Source organism: Bidens hawaiensis, unplaced genomic scaffold (assembly GCF_021521415.1).
Source record: "Bidens hawaiensis isolate Kalapana, Puna unplaced genomic scaffold, B.hawaiensis_p1.1 tig00026469_1, whole genome shotgun sequence".
In the NCBI taxonomy this organism is placed as follows: domain Eukaryota; kingdom Viridiplantae; phylum Streptophyta; class Magnoliopsida; order Asterales; family Asteraceae; genus Bidens; species Bidens hawaiensis.
The window spans coordinates 152,044-169,363 of record NW_027494258.1 but is presented as its reverse complement, the minus strand read 5'-3'; the positions used below and the strand labels follow the sequence as shown (position 1 = coordinate 169,363).

Here is a 17,320-nt window from a genome sequence, read left to right as displayed (position 1 = left end):
TTAAACCGATATCTCCGATTATTCACGACACTATCTTTCAAGTTACTTGTTAATGTGAGTACTTTTTCATCCCCTGTTTTCCATCTTTTGTTTTGGGGATGACATTGCATACTTATTCAAATTCAAATGATTTATACTTGAGTCTTAAACCACAACACGTATTGTATATGTTTACTTAAATAAATGCTCGATTTGGTGTTATATGCTTTACATGATTATGTGCAAATTCTTGAATGCTAAGGCGGGTAGCCTCATCAAAGTATGATCATACGTTAATTCCGAGTATATATGGTATCCCCATATAGAAAGGTGTCGTCAATGTATTCTTATTGACGATTTCATTATTGTCGTCAATGTATTCTTATTGACGGTTTTATTATCTAAATTGTTGCTATTATTTATTGTTTTCATATACTAGTTGTGGATTTCATACTATATACTTATTGTCCAAAACTATGAAAATTGTTCACCAACCTTCGTGTTGACAAACTCTATTTTATGCAATGTTACAGGTTTGATGTTAGCTTGATTGGATTACTTGAAGAAACTTATTATCTTGGCTTTAGGATATTAGAAAATAAAAGAACAAGTTATTTGTTTATCTATCTATTTGGCATTTTGTATGAACAATTGTTGTGTTATTTATGATGATATGGATTTAAATGAGTTGTTTAAATATTGTAACTTTATAGTGTCATTGTGCAATGAGCAATCATGTCGCGCCTCGACGTTTTCGCCTTCATTGGTCGGGGTGTGACACATGCCATTTTAATGAGACGTTAAAGTCATGATCACTATTATGTTAGTGAGACGCATTATCTCATTCCTTATCCTTTCACATACTTAGAACTCATATCTAACTTTAAAAACTAAAGCAAAGTTGTTTGAAGCCAAAAGCACTTCTTGGTTGGTTTACTATGAAAATTGAAAAACATCAATAAATTGATTTGTATGACGAAGATTTAACTGATTTAACTAATTACCTTATTAAATTTATATTATATTTCCTATGCAAGCTCCTAGAATAAAATAGAGGCTCTCACCACAGTAGGACCCACCGCCACTTACCAACTAACACGTGTCTATGGGACCTACCACGAGCTATAACTCTATATATACAGTAGTAACTTGGCATTGCAAAAGCACAAACACAAACACAAACACAAAACACTTCCTCCCCTCTTTGTCTTTGTCCCCAAACACGTACCAAACCTTAGCTAGCGAACATGTTTATCGAGAGCTTTAAGGTAGAAAGTCCCAACGTTAAGTACACCGATGACGAAATACACTCGCTGTACAATTACGACACCACCGAGCTCGTTCACGAGGAGAAAGACGGGGCTTATCAATGGGTTGTCAAGCCCAAGACCGTCAAATACGAATTCAAGACTCAAACCCATGTTCCTAAGCTAGGGTGCGTGAATTCATTCGTAATAATTACTGTGTTTAATTGGCTTCTGATTTTGTGAATTGTGTTTTGTGTTAGGGTTATGCTTGTCGGATGGGGAGGAAACAATGGATCGACCTTAACTGCCGGTGTCATCGCCAATCGGGAGTGAGTATTTTTGTTTTCGGGTTCGGATCTAATCGGGTTCGGGTTTTTGCATTGTGCATGTGTATGTAGTTATGTACATGTCACATGAACCTATCCTTTGGTCAAAAGCCAAAGTAATTTGATATGATGTTTTTGATATCTTGCTTTTTAGAAGAATATATTATTGACCTAAAAGCAAAGCAAGTGGCAAAGGACTATTAATTTAAATAGTTGTGATTCTTAAAGGATCTAAAATGTCACAAACAAACAGTACAATTTCATTTATAGAAGAGCTAATTGTAGGGATAAGAAGACCCGGCTCCAAATAGTTAACATAGGAAAAACTGTTTGTTTTTAGAGCCGGGTCTTGGTGAGGACCGTTCTCTCTCTTGAGTGGTCCCATCTTCGTTATAAGTGGGATTATACCGGATACTATCTTTAACATGCAAGAAAGATAAGTGATAAAGGCTCTTAATTTAAGATGAACTTTTTTGTTAGCAGTATGAAATAAGTAAAGAATGAAGTTTATTGTAACTAGTTTGAAATAAGATCGGTGGCGAAGCTTGGGCTTAGTCATAACGGTGATCGAAGTCACGAACCCAATACCACGAGGGTGACCGTGCTCACTATCTATAAAATTTTCAGCCAAAATGGTGAATATTTACCCAACTAAGCGAAAAAACGGCAGCGACCAGGTCACCCCCAATCCTCTCATACTTCGCCCCTGAATAAAATGCGATTGTGAAGGGATCTAAAACTTTACAAAAACAAATAGTGTACAAGTAATTTCAGCTATAGCATAGCTATTTGTTTATCACCTTTAATTTTTTGCAGCAACAAAAAGTTTTTAGAGCCGGGGTCTTGGTGGGGATCGTTCTCTCTCTCTTAGGTGGTCCCGCCTTCTCTGATCATATTAATAGTTTTTGCTTTAAGACGGATTTTACTGGATATATATATATATATATATATATATATATATATATATTTTATCTTTAATCTGTAAGCAAGACTAGTGAGAAAGGGCTCTTACTTAGAGATTGAAGGTTTTTTGTTACTAGTTTGAAATAAGTTGTGATTGTAAAACAATGAAGTTTATTGCTACTAGTTTGAACAAGTTGTGATTGTGAAAAATATGTAAAATGTTATATATGAAAAAGGTTTTTGTTTGGCATGACATGTTGTGTCATGTCCAAGTCACCTTTTATCTCCACTAGTATGTTCTTGGTCCAAACAAGTAACGTTTTTATTCAGAAGAGTTATTTAAAGGAAATACAGCTTTTATTCTGCAATCAAACAATTTAGCTTTCTTTTCTTGCATTTTCTTTTTGTTGTTTAATTGAAAATTAATCTATATTATAAATGAAACAGAGGAATATCGTGGGCAACAAAGGAAAAGGTGCAACAAGCCAACTACTTTGGATCATTGACCCAAGCATCAACTATAAGAGTTGGGTCATTTAATGGAGAGGAGATCTATGCTCCTTTTAAAAGCCTCCTCCCTATGGTATGAGTATGTTAATTATATATATACATAAATATATATTCAAATTTCAAAAAGTTTGATTTAAGATCCGTCACTTGCAAGTTGCAAATCCATCCAAATAAAACATCTTTATGCTTTACTTTTCTATGTCTGCTGTTTTATTTTAGTAAAATAATATATGAACTCATTAAAGATTCTCACGCCCTTTAGAAGTTTATAAAGAAAAAGTAATAAAAAAAGTTACTTTAAGAAAAATAATAATAAAAAAGAGTTTTTTGCACGTGATCTCATTTTGGGGAGATCTTGAACCTCATGAAGATATATGATGAGTCCAGACATTTCATAAACTACAAAATATAAAATATATCAATAATGTTCTCTGATACATATTTCAAAAATAATACTTAACTTGAAGCATATACTACACAAGGGTCAACGAATAATAAGCATGAACTCAATGATGATGGAAAAATATGAATAATGATAGGTGAACCCAGATGACATAGTTTTTGGTGGATGGGACATAAGCAGCATGAACCTGGCTGACTCAATGGCTCGAGCCAAGGTTTTGGACATTGATCTCCAGAAACAGTTAAGGCCTTACATGGAATCCATGGTCCCACTTCCTGGTATCTTTGACCCTGACTTCATTGCTGCAAACCAAGGTGAACGTGCAGACAACGTGATCGAAGGAACCAAAAATGAACAAATCCAAAAGATCATCAAAGACATCAGGTACCTATCCTATCCCATCACATTATTTATTATTTTATTTAGAGTTAATTACACAAATGCTCCATGTTGTTTACTTTTTTATTAACTTTATGTAATATGACCAGAATAACCTATGAGCAACTATTTGTGTGTTAATTCAAAGACTATTTTGCTAAATAACCATTTTTTGAGAGATTAGTTCTGAAAAACACCTAAATTAGTTATAATAATATTAATAAATTTCTGTTAACTTTAAGAGAAAAGGACCAAAATGCCCTTTCAGGGACTCTTTGTGTACTAACTCAAAGACTATTTTGCTAAACCATCACTTTTTGGGACTAATTCTGAGAAATACGTAAATTAGTTATAATAATAAATTTGTGTTAACTTTAGGTAAAATGACCAGAATACCCTGTGAAGGACTTATTGTGTATTAACTCGACTGTTTTAGTAAATCATCACTTAGGCCACAAACTTGTTATTTTTAAACCTTGGTACCCAAAGGCGTTACTTTGTGTAAACCGCATGCACCATCTATATAATTAGCTCTTGTTATTATTCTACCCACTGAAGCCTACAATTTTGACTTATTTAAACTGTAATTTTGACTTTTTTTAAACAGGGAGTTTAAGGAGGCTAATAAGGTAGACAAAGTGGTTGTTTTGTGGACTGCTAACACGGAAAGATACAGCAATGTAGTGGTCGGGCTTAACGACACAATGGAAAGCTTGTTTGCATCATTAGACAAAAACAAGGCCGAGATTTCACCGTCTACTGTGTATGCAATCGCGTGTATTCTTGAAAACGTACCTTTTATTAATGGCAGCCCACAAAACACTTTCGTACCCGGTAGCTAGCTAGCCGTCTTTCATGTTTAAGTTCTGTTTGTTGATGAATATGTGCACATCATAATTTTATTTCATTTGGTCTGTGGATGCAGGGGTTATTGATTTGGCTATCAAGAGAAACACCTTGATTGGTGGAGATGACTTTAAGAGTGGTCAAACCAAGATGAAGTCTGTTCTTGTTGACTTCCTTGTTGGAGCTGGCATTAAGGTAACATAACTGATAACCCCTTGCTTTATTAATTCAAGATTTGTGAGTCTATTAACACCTTAACTTAAAACAAAACTTATGGTTTGAAAACAGCCAACATCCATTGTGAGCTACAATCACTTGGGAAACAATGATGGGATGAACCTCTCGGCCCCACAAACGTTCCGCTCCAAAGAGATCTCGAAAAGCAACGTCGTTGATGACATGGTTTCCAGCAATGCAATTCTATACGAGCCCGGTGAGCATCCCGACCATGTGGTTGTCATCAAGGTATGCATAACAAAACAAACAAAAATAATATTGTTTTGCCGTTATGAATAAACATAAACGTAGGATTAATGTTGTGAACCGGTTTGTGTAGTATGTGCCATATGTTGGAGATAGCAAGAGAGCTATGGACGAGTACACGTCTGAGATATTCATGGGCGGTAAAAGCACAATCGTTCTACACAACACGTGTGAGGATTCTCTGTTGGCGGCTCCAATCATCTTGGACTTGGTCTTGCTTGCTGAGCTCAGCACCCGTATCCAACTCAAAGCTGAAAACGAGGTTCGGTTCTTGTTTCTAATTTTATCATTAAATGTTTTGATTGGTAAATGCCATATCGATAATGAGTATGTTATTATTATTACAGGAAAAGTTCCATTCGTTCCATCCGGTGGCTACGATTCTGAGTTACCTTACCAAGGCGCCTCTTGTAAGATTCGAGATCTTTTGGTTGTTTTAAGGTATTGGTCGGTCATATGATGATGTTAATGAGGTTTGGTTTGGTTTGTGATCTGAATAGGTGCCTCCGGGTACACCAGTGGTGAATGCACTAGCAAAGCAGAGGGCGATGCTCGAGAACATACTGAGGGCGTGTGTTGGATTGGCACCGGAAAACAACATGATCTTGGAATACAAGTGATGAGGATTTGGATTTGGGCGTGTTTTAAGTTATTAATAGTTATGTTGTTTTTTTACAAATGTTATGTGTGCGATGTACTTTGTTTTAGCAAGTATTTATTCGGAGATGAACGCATTCCAAAATAAAACCAAGTTTTATGGTTAATATGCGTTCGTACCCCTGAACACATGGGGTCTTTGTGCACGGGTTTGCCCAATGTATATTGTTAAATTTTAAATGATAAGTGTTTTATTAAAACCATGTGTAGCGGAGGGGTTTTAGTTAGCAACTACACCATTTTATTATCTTTCATTTACTGTCCCGTTCTCTTTTATGCAAAGCCCATGTGTTTCTTCAAACCACTAAGGATATTTGGGGTGTACTCGGCAAACCCATTTTGGTAGTTTGGGTTCACCGCCCTAATCGCTTAACAAACTCAATCGGGTAACAATTTCGGCTTGTACTACTCGAATACTTTGTTGAAAAAAGCAATGAAAGAGAGTTTGGGTACTTTGGCAAATACCACACCTAATGGTTTGGGTTCTTTGATAGATTTATGAGGTATTTAGACATTGATTGGTTGGTTGCATATGGGTAGTTTCGGTAAGCATCTTGTGCCCCTAATATATAAGAAAAAAAATTAAGAATCTTGAGTTGACTTAACATCTATTTTCCCAACCCAAGGAACAAACATAAAGAAGCTTATTGCTGGTCTTTTTGGCTTCATTTGTTTGTTCCATTGCCTTTTCACATGGCTGGCTCAACAGTTTAGGGGTCTAAACCGGAGTAAAATTTAGGGCTCTTTTCCCCCCGCCTCCTTTATCCGGGTATGAGACCTACAACAATAAACTTTTTTTGTTTACTCAACCATTTAGAGTGGCCAAAGTGAATCATCTTGCAATGTATGATTAGTGAAGTCATATACTATGCTTAAATAATTGAGGTACTAACAGAAATTTCACTTTGCATTGGTGGTCAGATTCATGATCAAAGTTGGGTATGGGATTGGCGTCGCCAATTAGAAGAGGAGTAGAGGAGATGTAATAGCGGTCGATGCTTGAGCTGATCAATCATCATACTTTGTCTTCAAGTAAGGATATGTGGAAATGAGATTATGAAAATCAACAAGAGTTTGAGGTAAAACAAATAAAGAAATTAATTGAAAGAAAGTTTCTCTTGGGAAGTTCATGGCAAACTAGATGGAATGTAAGTGTCCTAAAAAAATAAACATTTTCGCTTAGTGGCTTTTCCTTGATAGATTACCGACTAGAACCAATCACTCAAATAAAGGGCTAGATTGCGCCGTGTATTTTATGTCCGTTTTGTTTTAGAGACAATGAAACAACTCTTCATCTCTTTGCATGTTGTGGGGTAGTTTCTAAAGCTTGACACAGTTAATGCTTTCTTGGTTACATTTAGTTGGTCCGATCATTATGGAACCTAAGAATGTTTATTCTTGTTTGGATCAAGTTCGTTTGTCAAAAAAGAAGAAATTGTTGGTGGAAGGACTTTTTTTTTACTATATGGTGGGTTATTTGGAAGACTATAATTAAGGCGATTTTTGAAGCTAAAGACTTGAAGACGGGGCTTATTTTTTAGTCTATTTTATATTTCTCATTTCTTTGGATTGTAACTAGGAACAAAAAGGTACAAATAAGTTGAAACAAGTGGATCCAAAACGCTCTTGTTTTCATGTAATTTTTGTTTTTTGTGTGCTTGATTAGTTTTTTCTAATCAGCTCAGCGAGTTTTATAAATATTTGTCGTTAAAAAAAATCACTTTACAGTTGCTATGGCTTTTTCGAAGTTCTTTAATTGGTTTTTGTTTAGTATGCCCTGTATTGATTCGATTATTAAAATTCCCATTAAATCTATAAACTAAAAATGATAATACATTATCAAAAGGTTAATGGATTGGAATAGGTGGGTCCCATTAAAAGTTAACCTTATTTGGGTGGAAGGTTGGGAAGAATTGATACCTTGGATACGTATACAAAAGAAATGCCATTGATGAAATCAAATGATGTCCGTTATGTGAAGGAGAAAGAGAATCAATTGAAGACATCATCTTTACTTGCTATGTTGCATCAACAATATGACAATTTGTTAGTAGTTGGTGCAGAATTCCCTCAATTTATGCTTTCAAGATTTGGAACCTCTTAATATTCATTAACTAGTGGCGCCCAAGGAACTAAAAAGAAAACAATTCAATTGATGATCCTCACGGCATGCTGGTGTGTATATATAGGAGATGAGAAACATGGCTCTCTTTAACAACAAATGAGCCTCGGCTAATCATCTAAAGGAGGAAACTAAGAGAAATAGCCTCCTATGGGTTAAAAATAGAAGGAAAGTTGTGGGGGTGGATTAGGAATCATGGGGTTCGTTTTCGTTTTGATTGTAATATTTTCAGGTATGTTTTTGTAATGATGTGTTACATGTGTGTAAATGTTCTAGTCAAGCTCCTTGCTAGACCAATTTTTTTGTTTCCTAATAAAATTTGCCATTTGAAGAAAATAATAAATTTATATAATAATAAAAGTGGGAGAAACATTGTGCATCCAAGTTTGTACTATGTAATATTCTTTTTTATATAACTTTCACTTTTTTTTTACTTTTGGTCCCTATACTTTCTCATAGTTTCAAATATATCATAAAATATATTTTAGTTTTAGTCATCAACATTTTTTCACTTTCAACTTTGATGACCTATACTTTTCATCTTTTACACTTTTTTTGTTTAATGTTTATGTTTGAATTTAATGAGTTAACGCGCTGCAATGCATGTGTGTGGTTGAGCGTTTTTATGTCTATTTTCCCATTTAACAGCCTCACCACAACACGTAGATGTTAAGTTGACTTAGGGGCTGTTTGTTTAGCTCTTAATGAAACCATTCAAATGTGCAAATCTGATTCGCACAGATACCAGAGCGTTTGGATTGTCTAGAAAATACATCTGAATGGATATTTTACCCTCTTATTCGCTCAGACTGGATAGGGAGCTGAATGAAAAAGAGGACAAGATAACCCTCATCCTAATATCATCACTTCTTACTCTCAACTACCATCCTCCCAACCCTCAATCTAATCATCGAACAGATCTGGCTACCCAATCGATCTCATCTGCTACTCGGGTACCTTTTTCTCCAATAGTAATTTCCATCTTCATCACGTGTGTTAATTTCGGTTATGATCTGGAATTCTATAAGAGTATGTGAAAAAATTATATAATGTTTAATCATATATTTAGTGATACTAAGAAGTAAGTGATACACAACTTGAAAATAGTTAGCTAGATGGTCTAGATGAAACCTTAAGATTAGTTTCAAATTATGTTTGTTTGAAGCATGATTATAACTTTTCATTCATTCACTTTAACAAACTACTAGCAAATATAGTTTTTCAGGAAATCCATTGTGAAACAGAGGGTGATTTTCCTTTTATGTGATGTGATATATATTAGATCCTTTTGTGAAACAAATATTGATGGTAGATTGGTAGAAGAATATGACAATGCGCTTTAATAGTCGTTGTAATTAGTTATTTGATTAGTTATATTTTGTAAAACTCGATTAACACCCAACGGGCTTTGAGTTATTTGCAAAACCCATACCTGTTGTTAGCCGTGTTACTGTCAAAAAGAGCAAAAATGTAAGTTTTTAATGTGCAAAAATACATTAGAAAAATGAGTGTGTTGGTTAATGGGTCAAAAATCATAATGGTTAATTTTTTTTGCTGGTTCAAACGGAAATTTTGTTTAGTTTTTCAAATGGCACTCTTTTTCATAAATTGGTAACAACTTGAAACACAACCATAAGATGGTATATAGATTTACTTGGTTGCATGAATTGGTGAAAGTGTGAACTTGGTTTATGTGTTAGTCATGAAAGTTTTTTTTTATCAATTCAGTAATTATTTTGGTGGTTTTTGCTCACATATTAATAAATTTGATTACTCTTGCAGATTTTGTTTGTGATTTTGAAGTCTAGTGTATTTAAAAGCCCTACTTCACCTACTTATGTTATATTTGGTGAGGCCAGAATAGAAAATTTAAGCTCACAATTAAAAAGCCAGGCAGCAAAGCAGTTTAAAGCCCCAAATCTAGGTAACAATTCAACTGAGTCCGAGCCGGAGACCTCAACCACGGCTCAAGATGATGAATACATTGATGAGAACGGAGTGGAAGCCAAGGACATTGAGTTGGTTATGACTCAAGCTGGGGTGTCTAGGCCAAAGGCCGTCAAAGTTCCCAAGGCTGCTGATGGAGATATAGTAACGACATTAATGAAATTACCTTGCGACGCTGCATACTGCTAGCCATACACCAACAATGGGGTTCACATGTTATTGAGTAAATGACTAGTTTGTGACTAGATTGCTAGTCAACTAATTTCAAATAATTAGTTAAAATTGTATGCAAAGTATTAATTTGTATTCGGATTTTAGTATGTAACCATGGATTTTGAAGGATTTATGTAAGTTTGGATTCTTTATGATGTTGTGTAGTTCCCTGTTATAATTATTAATCATTCACTATGGTCATTCAGATCTAACCGAACATGTGCAGTTTATTTAGCACAAAATAGTTCAAAGGGGTAAAATAGTTATTCTGTACAATCATTCAGATGTCCAACCAAACAATATTTACTGGCTCAACACTTAATGGTTCAAAGTCACTTACCCATACAAACCTCTTAATGGTTCAGCACTTAATGGTTCAGCACTTGCCAAACAGCCCCTTTGTTATTTTTTTCTATATGTTATGTTTCGATCTAATTTTTGTGTGTTAACACGATGCAATGAGCGTGTGTGGTTTAACGTTTTTACGTCTGTTTTTTGTTTAGTTTTCTTAATGGTTAACGTTAGTTGCTGGCTATATGAGAGTGGATGGAAAACGAAGGCAGTGGTGGTGGTAACTTCATGCTTTCGAGTGGAGTAGATATGTAAATACACGGTTTTACACCTCCGCCGTAATACGGGGGTGTAAATACTAGTTAATATATAAATTTTAGCTAAAATAGTAAAACAAATATACAATTGAGCTAAAATAGGCTTAATAGTCCCTGTAAATGACTTTAACACACATAATACAAATTGATGGACATTATCCTTAAATTCGGAGTTTGTCACAATGATGGCAACACTTCAATGCTAACAATTTATAATAGTTGCTACATTTTCAACATTTTATCTTGAACATTTGTTGGTGTTCATATGTTCTTGATTATTGCTTGGTTGAGAATGTATAAAAGTTCCATTAACCTTAATAATTTAGCGATTGATGTTAACAATATAGTACACAATGAGAGTTACACCTTTGTCAAAAATATATTTGTACAAATAAAAAGGATAATGATTTCTTTTTTTTCCCCCAAAAACATTAAACTTCTATAAACAAGGCCGGAGCCAAAGCCCAAAGGCACCCTCCACAAGCCGGAAGAAACTGACAACAACTTACGTCAAACGAAACTTTGTCCAATTAGACCAATCTAAAGACTTACAATTGGATCTATTTTTGAATAAAAGAAAACCCAGAGACTTTATATTACTAAAATTATTGCCGGTATCAATCTCTTTGCCTTCAAAGGGTGTTTCGTTTCTCGCCTTCCACAATCTCCAACAAGCGATAACCACCTAACCGTGGAACACTTCCTTTTCCCAGCCGTTAACCCCACATTCAAATGGAACTCAAGAACATTCCTAACTGAGAACACAAACAATGAAGGGATCTTACACTAAAAGTTCAAAACATGATAATTCCATCACGCATATTCCTTTTAATAAAACATGCAATAAATTCAAACTTTATTACGATATTGTTGTAAAACAAGCCTAATAGCCAAACATGTGAGAAAGAGATGTAGGGAGAAAGATGGAGATTTCATTCATTATGTGTGCCATACAATAAGATACAATAAGATATATATATAGGATTGAAAAACTTGGAGAGGAAGCTAATCTATATTAGGTGTTGATAACCATAATATTAATATATTTATAACAATCCCCCTTGGTTATCAACTTAATACGCTTGGAGATGTTGCCTCGTTAAAAACCTTGCTAGGAAAACCTAGTGGGACAAAACCATAGCTAAGGGAAAAGGAGTGTAGCGCGTATTGTCTCCCCCTGATTTATATATCCGTTAAAATGGTAAATATCGATCTTCTGTGAAAGCTTCAAAAATTTTGTACTCAATCATTTGTGCCTTCGTCCCTTGACATGCGAATTGTTAAGTTGAACAATGTTGCATGATCTTCACGTGCAAACTTCTGTTGTGTCATCTCGTAACCATATACTATTGTATTGATACCCTGTTGTGTTTCTGTGCATGACCAGCAAAACTTGTTTTGATGGGTTAGTAAAATATAAACACATATCTTTCATATCTGAAATATATGTTTCAACCCATTCCGATATCACCTAGCTAGACACATGCCGATAAATATAAATAAAGAAAATATATAGCTAACAATACGATATAATGCACTTATGCATTTAATTGTGGCATTTCCAAACTAATAATAGTTCATATTCAGATAGGAAATGATAGTAGAGTGAATTGTTGGATATCCTTTAACGTACTCAAAGAATGAATCTTGTCTTTGGTAAAATGTCTCAACATATTTTAGATGTACTTTGGACTGATAAACATATAATTACACATATACTCGAACTACAGGTCGAGTAATAATCACATCATGTCAAGGTATTTCAAAATTCTCCTTCTAAAAGTTTTGCAGTGTTTCTCGATGATGTGTACATCATCACGGTAAACTGTGATTATATGAACTTTTAAGAGTAAAATTTTGATAAAAGTATGACTAATTACTTCCAACTTATCTCCCTCCTTATCAAAATATTTCCTGATTGTACGTGCCACACTGAATCTGACTATTTAGTCCATATGCAATATCTTAACCTTGTAGAAAATTTATTGGTGCTTTCATGCCTATACTTAGGCATTTTCAATCCATCACAAAATTATTTCCACCTTAACCAATTATTGATGTGCATTCACTCCTCATGAGTTTTGCTACATGAACTTGCTCATTTGACTTATATATCATATATCAAAACCCATATTGTACCATTCTTTGTTTATTAAGATACGATAATCATTAGGTACAATTTCTTCTATGTATGCTTATTGATGCACAAGAATTACATCCTTAAGATGTTTGAATTAACCTTTTAAGCATTCACGTGTTAGGAACTCTTCAGAAGTTCCAACTATATTTAACATATAAAATAATCATAACGTATTCAAATATGAATCTGTATACAACATGAGTCATAGTGTTCTCGAGAACATAATTGACATAATTTGATAATTCAAATCCTTAATAGACTTTCATGTAAACTTTCAGTATCAACTGAATCACGATATTTATTAGACGCATATCAATTCTCTCTTCGTATTACCAGACTATTTAGGTATCAGAAAGTCATTGCTTCCACCATTGGAGAATGTGTCTCCTCAAAATCATTCATGGATCTTTGCAAAATCCTTGTACCACCAATTTTGCCTTATATCACTTAATTGAATTTTCATAACTCAAATAAAAGATCCGGCCGTTTGTATAACACATTTTACAACTTTAGTTGTACGGACTGTTGGTCCAAAAAACTTTCCGTTATTTAGAGAATTCAACTCTGCCTTTATTTGCGTCTTTCCAGTTTGGCTGATCATTTTTCATAGGCAGATTTTAAATCACATATACAAATTTATAACAACGTCGACTTTATTTCGATTCTATATATCTTGTAGACATGATAAAATACAATTTACTGAGAGCTCTTTGTTTTCACGTGCCTGAGGTTTTTTCAATAACCATCATGTCTAACGTCTCTCAAGAGACCTTTTTACTATACCTCGACTTGACCATCTATATTACTTGCTCCAATTTCCGAGGAATCATTATTCTTGGAATTGACTAGTCTACCACGCTTCAGGCGTGCCTTAGACTCACTAGTCATTACCAATGTATGGTTGTCCTTCCAGGATGTTTTATATTAATTGGAGCATAAGCAGTTGTTATAGGTGTCTTAGCTAGACACTTTGTTTTGATCAGTGAATCGTATGGTAATTGATTCGTTAATCTTTATACATGAACTATTCTTTGAACTTTTAGTTCATATAATTTAGTTGGAGGATCAATGATAATTCAAACTAATTTCGTTTTCTAACTGCTTTATATCCCCCCTAATGTTAGGAATGCTGATTCACTAAAGTGAAAACCAATAAGCTATAAACAAATATCTCATTAATGGCTTAAGTATTTAATCATAGGTAATATTTAATACCGACATAAATTCCCCACTTCCTTTGTGGTCTCATCTTTGTGTCTTGTGATGGATTACTTTCAATATATAACACACACGAAATATTAGATGAGAAATACTTGGTTACTGACCGAAACCAATTGCGATGGGGAGGAAGTATCACAACTTGTTGGCTTGATGTGAGTGCATATCAAATATAAATACCCAAATAAAACATGAACTTTTGCTCTCATGATCATTGACGTTGCAACCAATTGTAGACGTTTGATGATCGTCTCAACAAAATCAATTCGTCTATTAATAGTGATTTACCAAAATAAATATGAAAATCTAGAATATTGTGCTTGCTATCTCATTAGCTAAGCACAAATCACACAAACTTCATGTTGTGAAATTGATAACCATTTAGACGATGCATCGATTTTAAAACATTAAATGGTATCATGTTAGGATACGCGTATCCTTTTCTCATTCCTTAACATTTAGGGATTCACACCCTTCTTTAGTTGGTAAATAAATAATTTTTCTTGAGAGCAATATGACATGTATAATTATGAGGAAGAATTTTTTGGTTCTTCAAAAAATTTCATATCATTGACTCGGTGTGGTCTAACCGGTCATGCCATTAGATAATCATGATTCATAAACTTCAGGTTTATGATCGTATATGTGTTACACTTATTTAACACAATACAAAAAAAATATAAGAGAACAGTGTATTATCATTTCAGACAATCATGTTACATTTTTTGTATTTTCATATTTTGTTCTCATATATGATCAATCTCTTTCCACTCCTAGTGGTCAACCTCATTGTAAACATCAATATCATTAAAATTCTAATGGTCGGTCTCATTATTAACATGACCATCATCGATCTCACTAACATGACCATAATTACAATATGCTCAATTATGGTCGAGATCACTATCTTTACGACAATTAATATTATCACGTTCACTTTATGGAATGGAGTAAAACCAAACAAGTTTAATGGAAGTATTACTTTCATATGAAGTTATCTCAAGCACTTCATATCTTTTAATAACATTGCTACTTTAAGAGCATAATGAAGACGTGACAATAAACATTGCCTTAACTAATTCTTTCTCATAAGTAATATTCTCTTCACATAACAGTGTATGAGAACTATATACATGACCATATAAGGCTAATATTTATAACCTTCAATAATGGGATTTAGAGAGTATGACACCTTAGGTGTCGTATCGAAACATATTTGTTTTTTTATGAGATTGATAATAAAACATATAACTTGATATTTTATTTGCTTCATCCGATACTATATATGTGTGCATAAATGTAAGATGGTAAAATAGGCTATATTCCAATAATAAATTAAGCATCTTAATAACATGAGTTTAAATCCAGGAAAATAATTACAAAGTGTGATTCAAGCTAATGAATATACGTATATATGCATGCCTATAGAATTCAATTCATACTAGAATCTTAAACTAATTTTTTTTTTTTACGAAATCATGTGGATACAAAAGTTGGTCCACACTTTCATAAAATAAAATGATTGAAAAAACTGAAAAATAACAATTTGTGTATATAGTCTATGTAGATAAGCATTTTCCGATATGTATGCACATATAGATATAAACAAGTAATAATCACATGCCCTATTAATATATACATTGAAAATTTTCATGTAACTAACCGATAAACAATCAAATTTAAATTCATATTAAATTCAATTCAGAAGCAATCACATTGATTGGTCTAGTCAAAATTAATCTTTAACATATTGGAATTTTCGCATACCTCATCAATGATCTTGTCTATGGTTTAGTGAAAACAAACTAATAGTTTTTCATAAATAAAAGCCCACACTTAATACCGCATAATAATTAGACCAAGGTTACATAAAAAACATGTTTATCTTGATATTGCATAGAAGAGATATATATGAGTCGTAATATGAAAATATCAACAATACATTTAATTATTGTATGCAACTAAAACATAATAAGGTATAACATCTTTTAGTTTGTACAAAATTCACTTCCTAAAATAAGTACCACATTTTTTTTTCACATCATAGAAAATAAATAACTAAATAATATGATTATTTATTAACTGTAATTATTTGAACACAATAAAACGAGTTATTATAAAAAGAATTTAATAATTATTTAAATATTTAGCCCATTTGAGAGGTATGTTAGTTCAATTATTTTATTTATTGAAATCAAATCAAATAGTTAAACGTAACATCGGAACTTATATAATTACCATATTAATTAATATGTGATATTAATTCTTAAAAGAAAAACGTATTCTTCAAGAGAAAAAATAAAACCATACGCATATCAAACACCGAAATCCTTTTTGAGTTTATCTCCTCATTAATAAAATATAAATAAATATCCTATAATAAAATACTAAAATCTTTAAATAATCCTTCCTCTTCCTACACATATAGTATAAATTACTATTTCTTTTAGCTGTATAGTTAATAAATCATAAAATTAAAATAAAACAATTAATATAGGGGTGTAGAAAGAATTTAAACGAAGAGCATATATAATGGCTACAGATTCCCGATTAAAAGCTTAGATCCATTATTATATGAACAAATCAAATTCGTAATTCATAATTTTACATATAAGAATATTATATATGAACCAATTTAACCCAAAATTTTATAAATCACAATAGGGCTTATGTTTGAGAGAATAAAGAACAACTAAAGTTAACTAGTAGACAATTCTTACCTCATGCTGATGTGATTCGACTTCAAAAGCAACTCGTGCTGATAACGTGTTGTAAAACAAGCCTAATAGCTAAACATGTGAGAAAGAGATGTAGGGAGAAAGATGGAGATTTCATTCATTAGGTGTGCCATACAATAAGATTCAATAAGATGTATATATAGGATTGAAAAACTTGGAGAGGAAGCTAATCTATATTAGGTGTTGATAACCATAATATTATATATTTATAACAGATATCAATATTTCTAAAACCACTTGTTAAATTATAAACGCAATAACAGTTTGCAAATATTCTCAACATAAGAGTTTGTTGTTTGACTATTAATAACACCTTTAACGCTACTAAGAAATAGTTAAAATCAAACTCAACTACAACAAAATAGGTTACGATGAAAAGTAAAATATTATACATACCATGTATTTCTAACATTCCAAACAATATATAATAAAAAAAAGTTGTGTTTTCATTTATTGTGCAATTTCTGTATTTACTTACCAAATTGAATGTACATTTGGTTGATAGTAACAAAATATTCATAAAATATAATTCCATATCTTATAAAAGCCTCAAATAGCTAATAACTTGAAATTAGTCAAAATTCAACTGGTTTACAGAGAGT

The 17,320-nt window shown here is 32.9% G+C and overlaps 1 protein-coding gene and 1 pseudogene across 1 annotated transcript; both read left to right on the top strand.

Annotated features, from left to right (window-relative positions):
• Positions 1–1,224: 1,224 nt before the first annotated feature.
• LOC143573492 (inositol-3-phosphate synthase-like) lies at positions 1,225–5,830 on the top strand. The gene is made up of 10 exons (XM_077058356.1): positions 1,225–1,414; positions 1,487–1,555; positions 2,903–3,038; positions 3,505–3,752; positions 4,354–4,580; positions 4,672–4,787; positions 4,881–5,057; positions 5,149–5,337; positions 5,423–5,485; positions 5,576–5,830. The coding sequence occupies exons 1-10, from the start codon at positions 1,227–1,229 to the stop codon at positions 5,693–5,695; spliced, it is 1,533 nt and encodes a 510-aa protein (XP_076914471.1). The 5' UTR covers positions 1,225–1,226; the 3' UTR covers positions 5,696–5,830.
• Positions 5,831–8,633: 2,803 nt separating this feature from the next.
• Positions 8,634–9,990, top strand: LOC143573496 (nascent polypeptide-associated complex subunit alpha-like protein 1 pseudogene; annotated as a pseudogene).
• The last annotated feature ends 7,330 nt before the right edge of the window (positions 9,991–17,320 follow it).